This window comes from Augochlora pura, chromosome 1 (assembly GCF_028453695.1).
Source record: "Augochlora pura isolate Apur16 chromosome 1, APUR_v2.2.1, whole genome shotgun sequence".
NCBI classification, from domain to species: Eukaryota; Metazoa; Arthropoda; class Insecta; order Hymenoptera; family Halictidae; genus Augochlora; species Augochlora pura.
In genome coordinates, this window is record NC_135772.1 from 16,920,472 (window position 1) to 16,940,111 (window position 19,640).

The window sequence follows — 19,640 nt, forward strand, 5'->3', positions numbered from 1 at the left end:
TTGGTATCCTTTCCATTTCGTCATCTTTTTGCCTGAAATTTCACATTCCTAACTTTATGCTCATAAAATACTTTCTATCTATGCTTAGTAAAAACGACTTACATAACAGCACAAAGATGAAAAACCTTCTGAACTGTTGACATTTAAAAATAAGTTCAATAAAAGGATAAGTATTATTTGATAAAGTTTTTACAGAGCATTAATTTAAATCGTATTGAAATACATATATTGTTACAACTGCTTATTATTGCTTGTTCATAATCTTTCAGCAGGTTTTACGGTTAGTAAATCTGAATTAAGACATTTTTTTCATGCAAATAGGAATTTATCATTACGGTATTGCCTCATCATATTGGGTCATGTCAGGGGCAAAGGATTCAGTATTTGAGGTATGGTACGGAAACTGCCTTTCTCTGATTGGTTGATACTTTTTCACGCATTCGTACGCCTAGTGCTTCATCTGAAACACACGGCGGAAAATTTCACTTGTAATTTTCGCCTCGTAAAATTATCGCCCACATTTACCAGTGAATTTGCGAACAATACTGAATGCACATTGGATATGTTTCGATTGTATATGTTTGTGGACAATATTTCGACAAGTTGAGCAGGCGATAGCCTATGTGTTGCTTGATTAGCCACGATGCTAATTATTTTTTTACCCTAAGTGTTAGCGCGAGAGACCGCAAGCACGGATGAATGAGACGGCCTAGGTTTCTCGTCCGTATGGACATTTACACAGAGAGCTCGCTGCTTTCGTTCTCTCTCTCTCTCTCTCTCTCTCGATCATCCTCCGTTCTCTTTTTAAACTAACTGTGCGAAGCTGGATGCGCATTAAAATGGTGGGGATAAAAAGGTGCAATATGGTGAGGTAGAAAATAGGTAGAAAAGGCATTACTGTTGTGCGTGGTTTTCAGTTGGCTAGCCTGAGTCCAATCGTGAAACGTGTATTCACGGATGATAAGAATACATTTGACAATGAACGATAGTAGATAAATGAGATCGCGAAATAATTATACGTTTAATGTGTCAAATCTGCTCGATGCATAATAAAATAAGTGAAACAGTGGCGGGATGTCAACGTAGTGCCTCAAATGGAAAATGGCGAAGATCATGAAAGGATCCGAATCGTTGGGCACGATCCTGATCTGCGAATATTGCACTAACCTTTCGTTCAAGCAAATAGAAGATTTTGTCAGGTGGGTCGGTTTATAGAATTTATGTGCCTATTGAAATTACTTTAAGTGTTGTAAGCGCTTTATCATTCAACTTATTCTAGCATATTTCGTTCATAATTGTCATAATCGTACAACCTTGGTAATGATTAATGTGTCAAGCTGACAACATTTCATTGTGTGCACATCGCTTAGCGATTAGTGCTCATAAAATGATATCAGGTAGGATAACAAATTATGTAATTTAAATTTAGGCACCTGAGAGATCAGCATTGTGCCAGAGAAGGAGGATCTTTTGTTTGTCTCTACGGTTATAATGGAGTATGCACTAGTCTTCCTGTGGAAGGTGTTTCCGATAAAGATTATGTAGCACATGCCACCAAGCATGCAGCAATGCAACAGCAAAGCAAGAGCAATGGCCAATTATCAGAGCCTTCCTCTTCGTGGACTGTATACTCTGCTGCACAGAACTTGCCAGCTGTTTTAAATGATCCCTTTAAGGGAAAGCAGAGTAACTTTCTAACACGCACTTGGGGGGATGGATTTGTAGAGAAAGTTGATATACCTAAAAGTCCATACCTTCCTGAAGTTACCATGCAGCACTTTGAGTCTTACTTAAAAAAAATTGCCAGGGTAACCCGTTTATTCCTTAACCTAAAATTTTTTAATCTTTCAGAAAATGTATCTTTTAATATGATATTTTATTTGCAGAGATTCAGAAAGCATTCTCGTATGAATTCAAATGCAAATAGACCAACTACACCTAATGAATTATTACAAAATTTTCCAAACTTAAGAAAAGTTAAATGCTCGGGTAAGAATAACGATCTTATAATTTACAGTACTGTACTTATAATATTATAAAAAATCTTTGCATTAAGTAGACAATGTTTATTTGTGCAGATCGAATGCAATTTGATTTAACTAATATACCAAAAATTTTTTTAACACCCAATCTGGATCTTTCTCAAAAAGACAATTTTTATGCTGTATTTCCATTCACAAAAAATGGATTATTAAACGAAGATTCTAATATTGTTATGCATGTAAAACAAATGCAAGAAAAGGTACATGAATGAGTAAATATGTTACACAAACTATTACAAAACGTAATGAGTAATATTAATATGTTTCTTGCAGTTAAGTCACTATTTAGATATTGTGGAAGTTAGAATAGCTGAACAGGTTGCTTCGAAATCTCAAGCATTTTTTCATGCTATGACTTCTCATGATGCCTTAATGGAGCAACTCACACAAACTATTACTGTTCTCAAAGCTCTTAGAAAAAATATACATCAAGTTGATAGACATCTAGTCAATGATTCATTAAATATATTACGGTAATTCATAAAAATAATTTTTACAATATTACCGTGCATTTGATGCTACCTTGTTACTTCCACTTTTTAGATTAGAGCAAGCAAGATCTAATCGAGTAATAGTTCAAGAAAAATTAAAACTTATGGCCACTGTACATCAAAGTCAACCGATGATACAATTATTATTATCTACCCCAGATTATGTGGCAGCTTTAGATCTTATTTCCACAACTCAAGAGATACTTTTACAAGAGTTGAATGGGGTGCATAGCTTTAGGTACGTTAATTTATATTGGAAACGATTGTAGTAATTTATATGATGTACTATTAATTTTTTGGTGATTTCTTTTAGACATCTGAGTTCTCAGTTAACAGAAATGGAGCGATTGGTAGATAAAATGTTGTCCACGGAGTTTCAAAGGTACGCGACGGCCGATTTGAATAGACCGTTAGGTGGTGAGAACAGTGTTCTGGATGGTGTAAGTATGCACACGATCTTTGGCAGCGTAAATTCTTAGCGAACAAATCGTCATCCATCTCTTCCCAGTGAGATCATTTGTACGTCCTCAACGAACAGGATAAGCTTGTGTCGATCATTTCGGGTTTACTGCGGCAAAAGCAATTTCAATTTGTGGACACTTACAAAGAGGAAGCTATAACGACAGTGAGAGCTGTGACCAAACAAAGGGTGATAGAAGCTTTGGCAGCGAGCGACTGTTGCAGCGATCAACAAGCGGCAGCTCTAGAGGTCGGAGGACTCTCCCTAGCAGAAAGATTAACATTGTTGAACAACACCATACAATCTTTAACATTTCTTCTCATGCGTGTAAAGGTATTTAACGGACTAAGGAATACAATTGATTTGAAATAATTTTGAGTATTTTTATTGTCAGTATTTGTTGCATCTTGCAGGCGGTTCATGACGTAATGCGAGACACAGTAGATCTTGCATCTGGTCGAGTTTGCGATGGTTCATTCGATGAGAGTATACCGGATCGGCTACTAACTCGAGCAGAGCATTCGCGAGTAACGACCAAACTCAATGATATGATTACTTCGGTCTGTGATTACTGTCATGAACGAATGGGAAATCTGCTTTCTGCAGGTGCAAATGACAAAGATAAGTCGCAAAACGATAAAGAGAAACCGATTAATGAGAACGCAAGTAACAAGTTAGAGGATAGAGAGAATCAAAATTGGAACGATAAATCATCTTGGTTGAGTAAGAGGGCAACCACAGCTCAGGTATGCCAGTTGGCTAATTTGGTCGAGGGATTTACAGAAACTTGCGGAAAACTTTGCGGCAAGCAATGTACAGCCCTACGGTCTGCCTTTAAGGTATAATACCATCTAATAAACACTTTCATCTAATCAAATCACGGTGACCATTAAAAATCTTTTGGTGTTATAGGCACAAGCTAGTAAGTTCATTCAGAGATTTCACACCGAGCTTAAAACAAAACTTACCCTTTTATTGGAGTCCGAAAGATGGAAACAGGCCGACGTACCACCTGAGTTCCAATATTTGGTGACTTACGTTTATGAAAATAAATGTATACCAACGTATCAGTTTAAGCCGGATGATAAAGCTAAAGAAAGCGACGTTCCAAATTTTATTCTAGTAGGCGATGAAAAATATGCTGTCGTCGCCACAGCATTGATGCTTATGCAAATGATTCACGAATATTGCAGGTAATTGTTGAATTGAAATTTTGCTCCAATGAAACAGCAAAAAGCAATAAATTTTATTGTAATTACAGAACTGGTAGCGAATTGGTCGCCTTGTCTGGAACAATCGGAAGGCATCTAGCTGAATTATTACGTCATTATAATTCTCGTTGCTGTCAACTTGTACTTGGCGCTGGCGCGATGCAAGTTGCTGGTTTAAAAACAATTACTAGCACGATACTAGTGCTAGCTGCCCGAAGCTTGAAGCTAATCTTATGGTTTATGCCTTTTGTAAAGGCACACTTTCAATGTAAGCAACATTTAGATTATGGCGGGATATTTGTTCTATACTTTGATCTAATTTGTCATTTGGACGCAGCACTGACGGAACAGAACCCTAATCGTGGATTTGGTTCGTCCAACATAAGCGGCGGTGTTGCCTTGTTGGATAGCGTTGAAAGAGATATTCGAGCTCACGTGAAGGAGATTGAGAGCAAGATCCTTACCATTGTCGACAATCTACTAGGTGGCCAAATATCAAAGTGGACAGCCCGACCACCTGTACCGTCGGTCTCGTTCAGAAATATTTCAAAGTAAGTACTGAGACTGACAACGTCATCACTGCAGAATTGTAAAACGAATTTTTATTCATTGCAGCTATTTAATGAAATTACACGAAGCGGTTTCTGGTATTTTGCCTGCAGTCGAAGTACAAATCTTGTATCGCACGGTAAACACATCTTTTAAAGAGAAACTCCGAGAACAATTAGTTAAAATGAATATAGTGAATAACGGTGGCCCGCAACACGGTATAGTCACGTCGGAACTCACTTTTTATCTCGAGGCGTTGCGAAAGCTGAAAGTGTTGCCCACCAATGAGTTAGATGACAATTGGATGAGTGACATATGGACTAGATAACATGCAGAGCGTGTGATATATTGCATAATAGAGGCAATGAAGTATTGCCGAAAGAGGTGACTAATCTTTCTTATATTGTCTTCCTTCGCACGCTTCGCAGTCGTCCTACCGATATAAACGTTTCAAATGGATTTTTCAAACATGGTGGCTTATACCGGAATCATCCATCGAGATATTTATAATTATTTTATTCGTAAGGTTGTATGGATTATAGAGCCGGCTTAACGTTATAATATTCTAAGGAAAATCCATGGTGCAGTGTTTTCATAAAATGCTGTGTTCGATATTTCGGAGGCTATTGGATACCAGGAAACTAAAGGATAGTTTCAATGGAATACGATTTTATTTGTATCAGTTGTTGGCTACGTTTCAATACTAATCATAAGCTAGTTTCATTATTCATACTGTTTCGTCTCCCAAACGATCAGTTATGCCACAGTGTTCAGGTGCAAACTTTCATACAACGAGTGTGAACGACTACAACAAAGAATCGTGCAAATCATGAAAGGAAACAGAAAATTCTTCTTCGGAAGAGCTACTTAATTTCAATTGATTACTATCGGGTATAAGATAATAAAGTTGGAGTAGAAGGACCAAGACTTTAGCCATTAAATTATTTTCTGTCGCGTAGATATCAGTGTATTTGATAATAATTCAAATTAGAATGTTTTTCGTGAGTCGAAACGCTCACACTCGAGTTCGATGGTTAATATGGAAGACATAAACCTGAGAAACGTATTTACGTAAATTATGACTGCTTTCATTGTTGTGTTCACTGCTAGTATTGGACTGATTATAAAGAGTGTACCGTCGGAATAAATCTAATAATGATCTTTCGAACATTTTTATATGTATATCGCGTACTACTTATATCGGTCTGTTTTTATCGGCAGATTGTTCAATTAGGTTCTTGATAGCAAGGGTGGCTTATTAACGGACCGCTGCCGATGGTATGTTTTTATCAAGTTTTTCTGAACGAATCAAATAACCTTTTAGAAAAGATGAAAAAAATGTATGAATTAATTTAATACTAAATCATCACAAAGGTTCACGACTGCTTAAAACGAAAAGGATCGCCGTAAATTTTTGTCCATCTTTGTGACCAAAGATAAAACAATAGATATTATTATTGCCTAGGGTTGTACATCACATTGTTTGCAATATTATCATTTACATTAGTGTACGCAATATCTGTAATTTATTATAAATTATTATTTATTTGGTGCATTCCACTCTAGACTTGGTCTAGATTAGTAACACGGTAACCAGTTGTATTTTTATTCATAAATAATTTATTAAGGAAAACAGTTGTGCGTTATGGTCCAGCAGAGATGTATCGATATGTTTTAAACATTTCTAGCTAATTTTCGTCGTCTGAAACGATACGGTTTTCGTTATTAATATGAATTGTTGCGAACTGTTTTATCAAGACTGACGACGTCTTGTTGAATCATCACGCGTTCCATATAGAGGTATAGATAACAACTTAGATGTACCATACCTCATTAAATTACTGCATAATGTATTATAAAAATGAATATAAAGATTATGCTATATAAAATATTCTTACACGTTATATTTATTTACCGAGCATACACCAATCCCACTCAACGAACACGATCAGGCGGATACACCAAGGTAGCATTACCATAGCAACCAATGCCTAAACATTATCATAACCTAAAGAAAGAAGAATTTCCGTGTCTTATATTTTATGTTAGTCTAGAGTCTGTACTTTGAACAAAAACATGACGAACAAAAATTCGTATGTATATTCTTACGTTAATTTTCATCAACAGTTCATTCGTGTTAGATAAAGCCTGCTCTCGAAGTGATAGCAAGTGGTTTATTCTTTTTAATGTCATCTGTAGTAGTAAATTAAATTGCTTTTTCTGTGATTACAATTACTTTTTAGCGACGGCAATATGAGAGACGCGGCGGTGCGACTCTGTTTAGAGGAAGAACAGCGTCGCAAAAATGATCCAGACGAGACACACGAACGTTCCATTATTATTGTTGGCTCCACAAAAGTCGTATGTAACGGGATCATTTGGAGAATTAAATGGTCTGCCTTGATAATTGTTTCATATTTTCTTTTGGAACTTGGATGAAAAGGGATATCAAATTTTTAGGGTAAAACGACGATGATATATCGATTTCTTGAGAAAGAAGAAACGCCGAAGCCAACCATAACGATCGATTATTCTTTTGGTCGTAAAGCCGGGAAGAGCTTAGTAAGAGCTTTCTTTTCCGTTGTAGATTAAATACTTCGATTAATTAAGCGATAAAACAAATGATTGCAAAATTACTTGGTAAAAATAGAACGTTCGACGACTTGAGAAGTCACTTGATTTCATGCTTTCCCAGATAAAAAATATCGTACACGTTTGGGAAGTGGGTCACTTGACGTCTTCGTTGGTGTCCGCTGCCATGACAGGATCGTCATTGACTCATTCACCTCATCATCTTACGATCATAATGATGCTGGATCTGTCGCAACCGGAAAACTTATGGTCCTCCCTCGAAGAAGCGCTATCGGTAATTCGAAACGCGATGAAGATGAGTTATGACGATAAGATGATTGAGGGACTTAAGACACGCCGATTGAACGAACGGAATACGAAGTTGGAAAAGGAAGTTGATCCTTTTCCGATAAAACTCTGCATCGTAGGAGGCAAATACGATAAATTCAAGGTATCTCGGATGTTCGTGGTTGCCGATAAAAGTATTTCTTCCCCGTTCAAATAACGAGTCCCGTTAATTTCGCGGTAGGATTTCGATATGAATAAAAAGGAATTAGTCGGGAAAACGCTGAGGGCAGTCGCTCACATCTTGGGCGCAGGCCTTTACTATCACTCGTCGAAAGATAAAATTATGATGCGAAAAACCAAAGATCTCCTGGCACATTGCGGATTTGGTACTCAACTTTCGTGAGTTGTTTTTCCGATGCTTGTCGTTTAAAACTTTGTTCGTGAAATTGAATGTATCTGGAATGCTTCAGCGGTGGAAAGTGTACGGATTTCGAGAAGCCGTTAGCGGTGCCAGCCGGCGCCGATTCATTCTCCTCGATTGATTTGCAATTCCCTCAGGCGAGACCCTCGGCCATCTTAGACGCCATCAAACAGATTTATATCTCTCGTGTACCGCAACTGTCCAGAAGCAACGATACTATCTTGGAGGATCCGAGCAACGATCCCAACTTTAACGAACCGATTATCGACAGATTGCGAGCACAAAGAGAAGAGGTACGGTCCTGGTATACATATTCGTGCATGGCTCTCGACTCCCGAACACGGTTTATTAATTTAACATGTTTCCCACTGTGCAAATCTGTCCGCAGGAAATTGGTATTCTCCTCCACAATATGTTGGAAGGTCGAACACCTCAAATTCCCATTCCGGATCCGTCATAGATCGCGGTTAGATAACGTCGTTTCGCCGTACGGATCTATCGCGAATTCTTTTCACGTGTTCGATCCAGCCGAGATTCGGAGAATCTCCCGAGTGAGTAGCATCGCCTGGTCAGATTTCTACCGAAATGTTGCGACAGCTTCGCAGAAATATAGCTCTGGTGACGTTCAAATAAAAGTAGTCTAAAATAAAGAGATTTTAACAAAGAAATTTTAATAAAAAGATTTTCATAAAAAAGAAAAACAATTGTCCTTTTTTAGAGGTACCTTCGTTTCGTAATTCGAACTTGGTCCGAACGGTGAAGCCTTACTACTGCAATGTCAACAACGATAAGAATGCCGGTGATAAAGCTTATCTATAAGACGGCAGCAATTATGTTGCACGACACAATCGCTTATGGTCAAGCGCGAGTTGTTTCCGCGGTATTTGTAAGGTATCGCAAGTCATCATTTACAAAATTCGCAGTTGGCGAAGAAACCGCATTCAGTCTTTCAACCTGCAGGTAGACTCTTCGAGGGTGAATAAATCTTAACTCCCCAGCCATCGTTTTATCAACCTTTTCCACTGCAGTTTTTCTCATGGCTATAGTAACTTCTGTGTCCTTGATAACTTTCTAGTATAAAAATGAAATTTATATTTATTGTATGTCCACATTTACTTCGCTGTTTATAACAAGAAATCACAACTACGTTCCAAAATAATTTTTATAATACTATAGATATAGATTTGTATGATAATAAAGAAACAAAGTTCTCGAATTAATTTTTCATAAACGCTTGCTTAGAATCTCAATAATCGTGCATTGAAGAAATTTGTAATCTGTCACATTTACGGCTCTCGTAAACCTATTGTTAACAGAAGAACAGATGCGGCTGCCCTATAGCAGGATACCCTCGACACAAACGCTTTCTGCCCCTCTGTCCGTAAAAACTTTAGTTTATTATGACGAAGGGGTCATACCATATTATATCCGCAGACGCTTCCATCGATAAAGCAATTAATAACATTTCTATTTAGAAGGTTCCATTTAAGACGTTCGTCACGAGTGCTACTCAGACGACGTCGAGGGAGTTAAACCAATTGCTCGCGTTTCACCGAATTTTTGTGCTTGTTCGTGGCGTTGATAACGATGCCGGTTTTGTCGAAGGGAAATGACGAGAGAATGGTTAGAGTTCGCGTCCCAAGGGCAGGGAACCCCTCGGAGACATAATTGGAGTAGCAAGCAGGGGTCTGGAGGTGGTTCTCGCCCCTGGGGTGTTGATAGTCCGGCGGTCGCGCAGGCGTTCTTGGCGGTCCTGTTTAAAGGGCAAAGATAGCGCGGCGTGCCATGGCAGGCGACCAGAGGCAACAAGAGGCGACGCTAGGCGTCGCGACGGTGTGGTGGGCACCGTGACAGCGGATCTCCCTCGTTTCTAGCGGCAGCGGAGCGGTGCGCTGATAAGAGCAAAGCGGAGCAGAGCGGAGCAGAGCAGAGCAGAGCGTCGTCAGCGAACGGTGACGCTTGCGCGTTGCGGAGCGACGCGCTTGCGCCCGAGCCACGGGTCGCTCCCGATACACGGATAGTCGGAGTCGAGCGTTTACGAAAACGAGATCCGGCTGGGGGGTTTTCCGCTTGGTCGCGGGCCTCTCGCTTTCTGGCCTCGGTGTTTCCTCAGTGAAAATGCCGCTGTGATAGAGAACTACCGCGTGTCCAGTGGTCTCGCCGGGCTAGTCGCGCCGCAACCGAACACCGTCAACTGTCCACGCGAATATTCGCCACGGCACTGTTCCGCCGCGGCAGGCTATCTGTTATCGCACCACCTCGTACTTCTCTTCTCGCTCCTCGCCCCTCGTTCCCCTTAACTCTCTTCTCTCCTTCTCCTCTCGCACGCTAGCCGCTCGGTCCGTCTCCCTCGGCGTTATCCGCGCAATTTCTCTCCCCTATCCTCAGACAGTGATTTCCAAACTCGTCCGCACCGAATGTCGGAAGCCACCGATTGATACCGGAAGTCGTGGCGCCGGGAGTTTCGTAATCATCCCCCGAACGGAGCTGCGCCGGCCGCCGATCGACCATAGGTGAGTCTTGACGCAGTAGCATAGTGCTTTCTACCTCGGATCTTTTTACAACCTGTCCGTGATATCCGATCGATAAAAAACCAAGATCGCTGGAAAACACGTTCTCTTTGCCGATCGACGTCGTATATAGCGGTGATCGCAGAATTGCCCCCCTCCTGCGGTCGCTTCTCTCGCGTTTATCGATTCCGGTGTGAACGCGCCCTCCCCGGACAGTTATCCGCACGTCTGTCTCCTTAGGAGCATCTTCGAACGCCGGACGATCCAGTTTCACGGTAGATCAATATCGGTTCCGCGCGTGATCACGCGTCCGGTTTCGCCGATTTGCGAGAGAGCACACGCCACCCCCGTTCATCGTGAACGCGCGACCCTCTGACCGTAGCTCTGACACTCGCTCTTGCTGCCCTGACCGAGCACAAGGTAACAAGAGCAACGCAAGCTAATTATGCGGAACGATCATTGCCAGTTCGAGCGGAAACTGGTCTATTTCGATGGTCGACAGCCTCTCTTCGTTCGCGTGCAAATCGGTCATCGTTTCTCGACGCGATCAGCCGCCGATCAAATTGTTTGGACGACGATCGGATTTGTTGTACGACTCGGCTTCCGCCGGCATCGTCTGCGACTGGAATATGCTCGAACACGTTTCAAAGTCGGGCGGAGATCGTTCGAAAACATAGTTTGCGCAGGAGGGTTCTCGACGCTGCGGTATATAATTAGCGTTTTACCAGTTACAGCTGTCCAAAAGCTTTTAAAGTATTGATTACCGATAGGTGCGGGTGCGAGCAAGTTTTCGACACCTTGAATCTCTTTTTTCTTTTCACTCCAGCGACCGATCCGCCGAAAGGATTCGGTTCCTCGTTGTTTACAGTCGTTGCGAAACAATCAGCAGGGAGGAGCAAGGTAGTATCTCTGAGCAAATCTTTGTCGTTGAAGCAATTAAGCACAGTTCCGTACCGCGGCGTTCTTTTGTTGGCGGTATGCGAGACCGCGTCCTTAGTCAAATCCGCTTATCTGTTAATGACTGGAAGGTTAGCATATATCCGCTTTAAATCCACCGGCTTAACGCTCGCTCGGATCAAGATCCCGAATCCCATTTCGGGCAAGACGTTCCCGGTCGCGGCCTCTTCCGACTTTCGAGGCCAGGCCTTGGCTTCGCAGAAACGAAAAAGATTGTTCGATCGTGACGTCAGGCTTCCCACGCGTGCATCCGATATTTCGTTTTGTAGTCCATCGATCGAGCAGGTAAAAGCGACCAACAGGTTTGCACCTGTGTACGTGCAGACACGGAGCCAAGAAATCCGAGCGTGTTCCCGTGTTCGTGTGACCGGGTCTCCCGCGAGCCGGCGATCATGTGCAATAGTTACGTACCTGGTGGAGCCAGGTCGTCGGGACGCCAATGCAGTACTCGATTAGACGTACAACGGCGCCCCGATTCGGCGTGCTATTCAAATTTCTCTCAAACACCCGCGCTCCGATCCGTTTTTTTCGCTGACGTTGTCTCGCCTCGTTCTTTCTTTTTCTCCGAGAAACGATCCTGCGCCGTCACACGAAATTTATCGGACCGCCGTGTAGACCGTCCACAAGAGCTTGTAATCGATTGCCTTCTCTTATTCTTCGTCGAACAAGAACGCGGCGATGCCTCGAATAATACCTGCAACAAAATTGCGAATCATAACATAACGAATCCTGCATTGCCACGGTGCGGTGGTTCGCTGCGGTGGTGCATCGAAATAATTGCAATCGCGATATCTCTCCTTTAGCTCCGTTGAATCGCTCGAATTTTCAATTTTTCACGAAGCAGTTGCCCGTCGCGGAAGTTCTACGCAGCGTTAAGAAATCTTTTATAAAAATGTTCGCCGTTCCACGGAAATATATAACCGAATGATAGAAGCACGATCGAGCAGTGTTTTCGTCGCTCCAGTTCTTGGAGGTGCAATCGCGTCGCCCTTCTAATCCGCGGCTTATTTATTTTCTCCGCTCGTTTATTTAATGTCATCGTACTCCGTGTTTCACGGCGGCCGGTTTATTTTGCCGGAGAATTTATTACGGCTCGCTTCGCGATTCCGAGCACGCTGTGAACTATGACCGAGAATTCACCGGGATTATCCGCGGGCAATGGAAATCGGTGATTTTTAACCAGTCGCGAACGTTTCCCGACGAACGATGCTCCGACGAGCCTCGTCTATGCGGTTTTATATTTTTACGAGCGACGATTGGATTTCCGGCTGGGCGAGCGTCAAATTTCCTAGAAAAAAGATCGTTGCCGCGCGGCGCGACGACCTGTTCCTACGCGAAAAAGGGAACGGTGTATATTAATTTGCGGGCGTTCGCGCGGCGAGGGAAAGGAACGGCCGGCGTGATTACGAAAGAAATGTTCTCCGAACCTGACCGAAGATGGTAGTGAGGAAGGGCGGTATCCGTGATTACCGTTGCGCATTCGAGACACGTTAATAAAGTGTATCGCGTAACCGTAATGCACCGCGGAGAGCGTTTTATTTTCGATCACGCGAAGCCTATCCGAATCGCACTACGCCAGCCGATTAGATATTTGGAGCATGACTGTCTGTATTTGTAGATCGCCGATAACGCTCTAGACGCGGATTATCGATCGATACGTAACTGTGACCGATAACGAAACGATCTAGCCGATCCAACAACCGTCATCGATCGCCGTTTCTGTCGTTCGGATCGGAAGTTAATTTCTGCCGAAATCTTCTCGCGGCTCGGTCCAACGAACAATCAGCGAGCACACGGATAACGATCATGGTCCTCGTAATTGAACAGATACCTCCGACAGACTGGAAGGCACGTACGTGCGTGCGCCACGTGGCAACCGGGTCAATTGTACTCCATAACGAAGCAAACGCTCGTTATCCTTGGAACAATTCATCTATTGTCCCAGGGTGGAACGACGCGAGAGCGCGAAGCGTGCGGCTGACACTTCGGTGATGTATTCCTGGGAGAGCGTGGTAGGACATTCGCTTCGGGGAAAAAAATGGCCGGCGACCAACCGGTTTCGTTAGATAGCAGTCGACCGGCGGCTAACCAGGCGGCCATCGCTTTCTTGTGACAACCTATTCGACGGCGATCCCGGAGATATTATTACACCGTTTGCTGGAGAGCCCTTCCTCGTTCTCCTCACGGTGGCATTATCGACCCGCGCCGGCTTAATATCAAATCGTGGTCAAGTTCACTGGTTCGGACAGAGAATTACGCGGAAAATGTTTCCGCAGCCATGACACCGTTACTCTCCCCCCCCCCCCCCCCCTCCGGTGATCTCAGATCCTGTCCCTATGCAGTCCACCTTTTTTTTTTCCTGGTTTATCCGCTCCCGTTGATTTCGGTGTAATGTCAGCATCGTGCTTACGCAACAGACGTTCCCGACCTGGAAATTTGTCTGGCTCGGCGACGATCGTGCGAGCGGCACGACCTTCCGAATATTCCCCGCGGCTCACCTGCGAAATTAAATCAGAATGCATATCGCGTCGCTCCCGCCGAAATGCCGCGCCGTCATCGCCTCGTATCGCGATAGGCGCATTCGAGCGTGTGCTGCGCGATAATTTCAGAGGCACGTTGCCTGCGAGACTGTCCTTACCGTACACGTGACATTTATTATGCCACCGTACTTCCTCCGTTAGTGTGTCACACGAGACTCGGTAGTCGTGGCAAACTGCAATGCAGACGACTGCGGCGTTACCACCGTATCGGACTCTTCGCTGCGAGAATTTTGCCGAACGCGTCGGCCCGTGGCGTTTACAACATTCGTTCGGTACACCTGAAACAATGAATCAAATTTCAGTGGAGCTCGATCGTCGGAAGCGAAACCAACAAATCGCGCACGGAAAAAGCAATTTGTCCGGTCGACGGATAGGTTACCAAGGGGGAATAGGGGTTTCGTCAGGGGCCGGAGGAAACGCAATCCTTCGCCGGTTCGACGACGATAGGTCGTTAGATTGAACGGCTTCGCGTCTTCCGTTTTGGAAGCGTGCAGGTAGCCGCGGCTGCTCAAATTCGACGAAGTAACGGGCTTCTCGAAGGAGCATCGCTCCGGATACGGTGTATAACCGTCCGGCTACGTGTTTACGTTACGAAACGCGTTCTCGCATTGCCGCGTAGCCGTAAGAGCGTGACGAAAACTGATCTACGTGGGTGACGGTCCGCTTTGTCGTCCTCTCGCTCCAAAGCAACCTCCAGCAACGACACACATCGCCTTTCTCGCGAGCGCCGCGCTACAAATCAGCATCTGGATCACGAGCTTCGCCGTGTTCTACTCAAATCCTTCGAACCCTTTGATCCGTTCCCGTAGAATTTCGCGATTAATTACAACAGACTGTTCGATAATTAATCATCGTTACCGACCTCCGAACACGGGGGCGTCTCGGAATGCCGCGATGCGCTGTGCAGGTCTCGAAGCTAAACGCAGATGTCGTTAGCCATTGTCCCAGTTTCAGGATCGCTGCTGTTCCTCAAAGATTTATCAAGCGGCCGACCTATCGCGTCGGTAAAATCTCTCTCGGCGTGGCGCGGCGCGAGGAAGGAAAAAGCAGGTCGTGTTTTGTTGCGCCGAAAAAGAAAAATAGGTGAATCGCATAAAAATACTCTGCGAAGCAGCGACCTCCTTGGCTCGAAACCTGCTATTACGCAAATTCCTCTTCAACAGGTTCTACTGGCCGAGGCGTTCCGACGAAAATCCAAGGCGCGATAGCGTGCTCCACTTGCGAGAAAGCTAAATTCGACGGTTTCAAGGTCCGCAGAAATCCGCTTTAGAGCCGCGCCAGTGTCAGATATTTGCACGCGGAAGCGCGTATCCGTTTTCATCGGTGTCTGTTTTGCATGAATCCGATTACTTAAGGAACAACTGCAGTGTCCCGGCGCAGTCCAGGTCGGCCGATACCGGATTAGCCGGTGTTTATTTGTTCGATTAATTCTTCCTGTTGCCGTAGAGACAAGTCTTTGGTGTTCGGACAGTCGTGTGATCTGTTCGAGATTCTACGGGGATTTCTAGTTGCTTCGAAAAATATTTTGGTTTATCGGAGATGTCTCGCGTGTCGCGCGCGAGATGGGGGTCGATCGAAGCGACCGAGAGAGGGGATAGAGTTGAATTCTTTACGCCACTCTGTGCCCTATTGTGTCGATACACCGATTCCTTTTACTCGGCTTTAATGAAATACCGATACCGCGACGAAGCAATCGAGTCGTTTCGTTTTTTTGTGTTTTATAGCTGAAAGAGGTTCCGTCGAGCACCGATGGATTCCCGGCGGCGAACTACACACACACACGTATAGACGCACACGTGAACGTACATGTCGAGTTCCCACTCAAGGCAGCCACATTGATCGGAGGTTGCCAGTCGTTCTTTTTTTAATAGTACACCTTGAACACCACGTGTCCTTGGTATCTTCGCGTTACAGTTGATACACAAATAAGCACCGGGCTTTGGAGAAAAAGCTGCTGGACTCATGAATATTTGCGGCGCATCGAGCGTGTGCCCCCGTGTTCCTCGTTTCCTTCTTTCGCGCGACCGCGTATCTCGTCGCGTCGCCGCATCGTCGCCTAGACTTATTCATACAATAATAGAAAATCAGGCGGGAGTGTTCAGGTTCAAATAAGTTATTCGAGAAGGGTTTTACGGTCGCGATTCTTACCCTTAGAATCCTTTTCCATTCGAGTGTAGCCTTCTTCGCAGAGAAATGTGCATAATCACAAAATCGCAAAGTCATGCGGCACTGTGCGCCATTTTACATTAGCTTACGTCGTACAGATGAAATACCATAGTTGACTGTATGTAGATCGTAGACGAAGAAAGATATCTGCACACATAAGATGTTATTTAAAACCTAGGAAGAGAAAGTTATGGATTACGGTTACAATATATGATGTACAATGGACATTGTACGTACAGTAAGGAGCAACTTTTTAAAACGGCTTAATTTTCTTCAAACTGGTCCAAACATTCGAATATTTTTATAAATGTTAGAGGGACTGGTTCACAATATAAATACTGAAGTACTTTTCCTTTTTTATTGTGTTTTAATCTTGCTCTAATGCGGCCGATGTGGCCGACGCGTCGAACCGCGTCGATCGATGCTCATTTCATTTCTCGGGCCACGATTATACGGTGAAGACAGTTGACCGTTCTTGGCTAGAAAATCAATGAGTATACCGAACAGAGATCGCCCGAAAATCGCGAACGTCGATCGTTTCGTCGATGATCGGTGTATGGCCACTAGATGACATTCGCACCCTAGGCGATCTCTCGCGAGAAAAAACAGATCGCGAACCAATAAAGTTTCCCGGGAATGGAGTCGAGCTATAACTTACTTGGCGCGGAGGACACCGTGATCACGAAGGCGGTTCCTTCTGGGCAAGGCCCTTCCATTGCACCGTGGCTGGGCTGAACCTTGCGAATACTCCTAATGTGGGTATATCGAGCGCACAATTTTTGGTAGTCGGGACCTGCGTACGCGCTGTCCCGGATTCTGAAATAGAAACACATCTTTTATATATCTCCTGGCAGAGCGCGATCGGAACATATTGGACGTGAAACAATTGCCGAACTCGTTCCAGAGTTCTTCCCCTCTCTATTCGTTCTTCCTACCTTGTCGCGTTGACTCGTTCTAAATTCTATTCTCCTTCCTCGAACTAGGGGGAGGAGGTGGGCCATTATTCACGATAAATCACAAACAACTAGGTTCGGATTTTTTTCTTACACTTCCCTAGTATTATAATTTCTTTAGCGTTCGTAATAACTTGGTTCATCGTGGAATAATGATATAGGTATTTATTATTATACCTGTCCATTAATTTATTAGTAATAGTATATCTTATAACATTTATGTAATTTTGAAAAGCAATGTACACTATTTTCTATCTGTTGATAATAAACGTATTAATAATTGCGCAACGCATCGCAAGAAATATTTCAATTTTTTTATGGAGACATTAATTTTCATACCAGTATCACATTGCCTCTGCGCCATTGGTTGATCACAGTTGAAACTAGAATCCTATTCCTTATGTCCTTTACAGCTCGTCCTACGTTAGATTAGCTATTTTTGCCAGCTTGGGAGACACTTCTTCAGCCACGGATCATCGTTTCGAAGCGTTTCGAGTAGCTTTTAAAGTAGTCCTTGGTGTGTATTGGCACTCCAGAAATTTCAAATTTCTTATCACGATCTTCAGATGAAAGCACTGCCCCCCTTTCTCGGGAGCTCGATCGGAAGTGCATATCGTTGTTCAAGAAATTCCAGGCGAGAATGAACAGCTTCGTACGCGGAGAGAGATGGCGTGGAATCAAATTTGCACACTCTTATCTTATCAGACGAGAAGACTTTTTGTGACGTATTCGCGTAAGATTAGTTTTGATTAACGACACGGATTTCAGCTACTTTCATGCGAGGACCGTAATTCGTACAATGTAATTAAATGTGTGAAAATTGAATTTTAATAGTAAGAAATTAATATATTTTATTTTATGGAAGGGTTATTAATTGAGCTTGTGATTATAACCAAAGCTTCTGAAAATAATTATAGTTGTCTAATTCGTCGGTAGGCGAAGTATAAAATACTTGAAGAAAGAAATTTGATTTGAAGCTGACGTAGGAAGCGGTGGCTTTCGCGTATCTTGCGGTTCTGCGGACTTGCGGTTTCGTTCTCGCACGTCTACGCGTTTCCTTGATGGTCTTGAAAAATGTCTGGTGACGGAAAACGATAAATAAGACAATACCATGGAAAAAGAGCAAAGCACGTTCCTCCGTTTCTTCAGACACTAGATTATACAGCATGTTATCTGTACTTTCGGTGGATAATCATAGGCATTGCGGATAAATTTTCAATTAAATAGTACTGAATAAATATTTAAGGACTGCAAGACGAGCGTACACTGTCGGAGAGTACTGTGGAAGACGAATTTGTGGCCACTGTTGAATCAGGGAACTCTACCTGAGGAAATACGTACATCACAATCAACCGAACGGACACAAAAACATAAAAAATTCCACTGTGGTTTTGTTCAATCCAGTCCAGAATGCGTTGTATTCTGACAGTAAATCTTCAATAGCATCAAATATTCGTTAGTAAATAATGTTGAAAGATATATATGGATGGCCTAAGACCATAAATTAAACTTATAAAAGATAAATATGACCACGATTTTAAAAGTATCAAAGAGATCAACGCACCATTCAAATTATTTTACCTAAACAATACATTAACTTAGTCTGATTTCGTAGATGCGCCAAATTGCAATTCTTACAATCTTTTGATGCCATTGAAGAAGGAAAAATAATATTCACCATACTTAAAGTAAAAGAGTAGACCATGCCATATCTTAGCTATATTGCATTTAATATATAAATCAGAAGACCAGCTACTTGAATCTTAAGTCTACACAAAGATTTACTAAGGTTAATCATCCGAAGTGTGGAATACATAATATTATTAAACCACCACGAATAATAATAATAAAGGAACGCAACATATGGTACAATACATATCACCTCCGTGCATACATGTACTATATACATAAAATAATATTTTAACACATAAAATAAGACACAAACAACTTTTTAAATGACGATGGCACTAACCATTGCATTTAAACAACGGACAAGAAAAATCTATATAAAAATAAGGAATAACATATCTTACAATATATAATTAACTATCTGCAACTCGCAAACATAATTAGAGTTCACATGAGCATCACAATGGAATGCACACAGAACTAGATATCAGCAACAATATCAGCTCACTCGTGCCAAATAAAATACAATATCAAACTGTAGTAATCCTAATTGCAATCATCTTCCTCCGAGGATTCACCGCAATCGTCTTCATTGGAATCTCCATCCTCATCCTCATCATCTCCATCATCACAGTCATCAGGTGATTCGGTAGATGTTGAGGGCGATTGCGTTGTGGTACTTGGTGTAGTACCTTCAGTTGAAGGAGACGACATTGTCGTGGAGGTCAATTCAGTAGATGTTGAAGGCGATTGTGTTGTGGTACTGGCAGTTGTACCTTCAGTTGAAGGTGACGATGTTGTCGTAGAGGTCGATTCAGTAGAAGTTGAAGGCGACTGCGTTGTCGTACTTTC

The 19,640-nt window shown here is 42.9% G+C and overlaps 4 protein-coding genes and 1 non-coding gene across 6 annotated transcripts in view; 4 read left to right on the plus strand and 1 right to left on the minus strand.

The window, feature by feature from the left end:
- The first annotated feature begins 951 nt into the window (after nt 1-951).
- Scat (VPS54 subunit of GARP complex scat) lies at nt 952-6,636 on the plus strand. The gene is made up of 13 exons (XM_078184614.1): nt 952-1,199; nt 1,430-1,808; nt 1,887-1,989; nt 2,079-2,242; nt 2,316-2,515; nt 2,586-2,771; nt 2,847-2,973; nt 3,072-3,326; nt 3,407-3,832; nt 3,906-4,186; nt 4,255-4,472; nt 4,542-4,755; nt 4,820-6,636. The coding sequence occupies exons 1-13, from the start codon at nt 1,102-1,104 to the stop codon at nt 5,079-5,081; spliced, it is 2,913 nt and encodes a 970-aa protein (XP_078040740.1). The 5' UTR covers nt 952-1,101; the 3' UTR covers nt 5,082-6,636.
- A 115-nt stretch (nt 6,637-6,751) lies between these two features.
- On the plus strand, nt 6,752-8,836 carry LOC144472010 (cytoplasmic dynein 2 light intermediate chain 1). Of its 2 annotated transcripts, XM_078184642.1 has the most exons (8): nt 6,752-6,846; nt 6,997-7,114; nt 7,214-7,315; nt 7,449-7,775; nt 7,854-8,011; nt 8,083-8,326; nt 8,422-8,668; nt 8,752-8,836. In XM_078184642.1, the coding sequence occupies exons 1-7, from the start codon at nt 6,830-6,832 to the stop codon at nt 8,491-8,493; spliced, it is 1,038 nt and encodes a 345-aa protein (XP_078040768.1). In that variant the 5' UTR covers nt 6,752-6,829; the 3' UTR covers nt 8,494-8,668; nt 8,752-8,836. The 2 variants fall into 2 exon arrangements, with proteins under 2 accessions (XP_078040768.1, XP_078040776.1); XM_078184650.1 differs by lacking the exon at nt 6,752-6,846 and having other exon boundaries at nt 6,854-7,146.
- A 1,264-nt stretch (nt 8,837-10,100) lies between these two features.
- Nucleotides 10,101-19,640, plus strand: part of Numb (NUMB endocytic adaptor protein) — a 41,195-nt gene continuing 31,655 nt past the window's right edge. The window contains exon 1 of the mRNA XM_078184633.1: nt 10,101-10,546. The gene's annotated coding sequence lies outside the window, so the exon portion shown is untranslated. The remainder of the gene's footprint in view (nt 10,547-19,640) is intronic.
- On the plus strand, nt 16,857-17,019 carry LOC144472678 (U1 spliceosomal RNA). The gene has a single exon (XR_013494447.1). It is a non-coding gene; the product is annotated as a U1 spliceosomal RNA (small nuclear RNA).
- LOC144470726 (uncharacterized) overlaps nt 19,335-19,640 on the minus strand; it is a 2,797-nt gene continuing 2,491 nt past the window's right edge. Inside the window, exon 6 of the mRNA XM_078182208.1 lies at nt 19,335-19,635. Within this exon, the coding sequence (XP_078038334.1) occupies nt 19,335-19,635 (301 nt within the window). The remainder of the gene's footprint in view (nt 19,636-19,640) is intronic.

What these genes read in the sequence shown, in the direction of transcription:
- Scat (XM_078184614.1), top strand. Translation starts at nt 1,102, where the DNA reads ATGGCGAAGATCATGAAAGGATCCGAATCGTTGGGCACGATCCTGATC. An exon ending in TAAAACAAATGCAAGAAAAG is followed by an intron (nt 2,243 to 2,315) that starts GTACATGAATGA and finishes TGTTTCTTGCAG; the next exon opens with TTAAGTCACTATTTAGATAT. An exon ending in AGAACAGTGTTCTGGATGGT is followed by an intron (nt 2,974 to 3,071) that starts GTAAGTATGCAC and finishes CTCAACGAACAG; the next exon opens with GATAAGCTTGTGTCGATCAT.
- LOC144472010 (XM_078184642.1), top strand. An exon ending in GCAAATACGATAAATTCAAG is followed by an intron (nt 7,776 to 7,853) that starts GTATCTCGGATG and finishes ATTTCGCGGTAG; the next exon opens with GATTTCGATATGAATAAAAA. An exon ending in GGATTTGGTACTCAACTTTC is followed by an intron (nt 8,012 to 8,082) that starts GTGAGTTGTTTT and finishes GGAATGCTTCAG; the next exon opens with CGGTGGAAAGTGTACGGATT.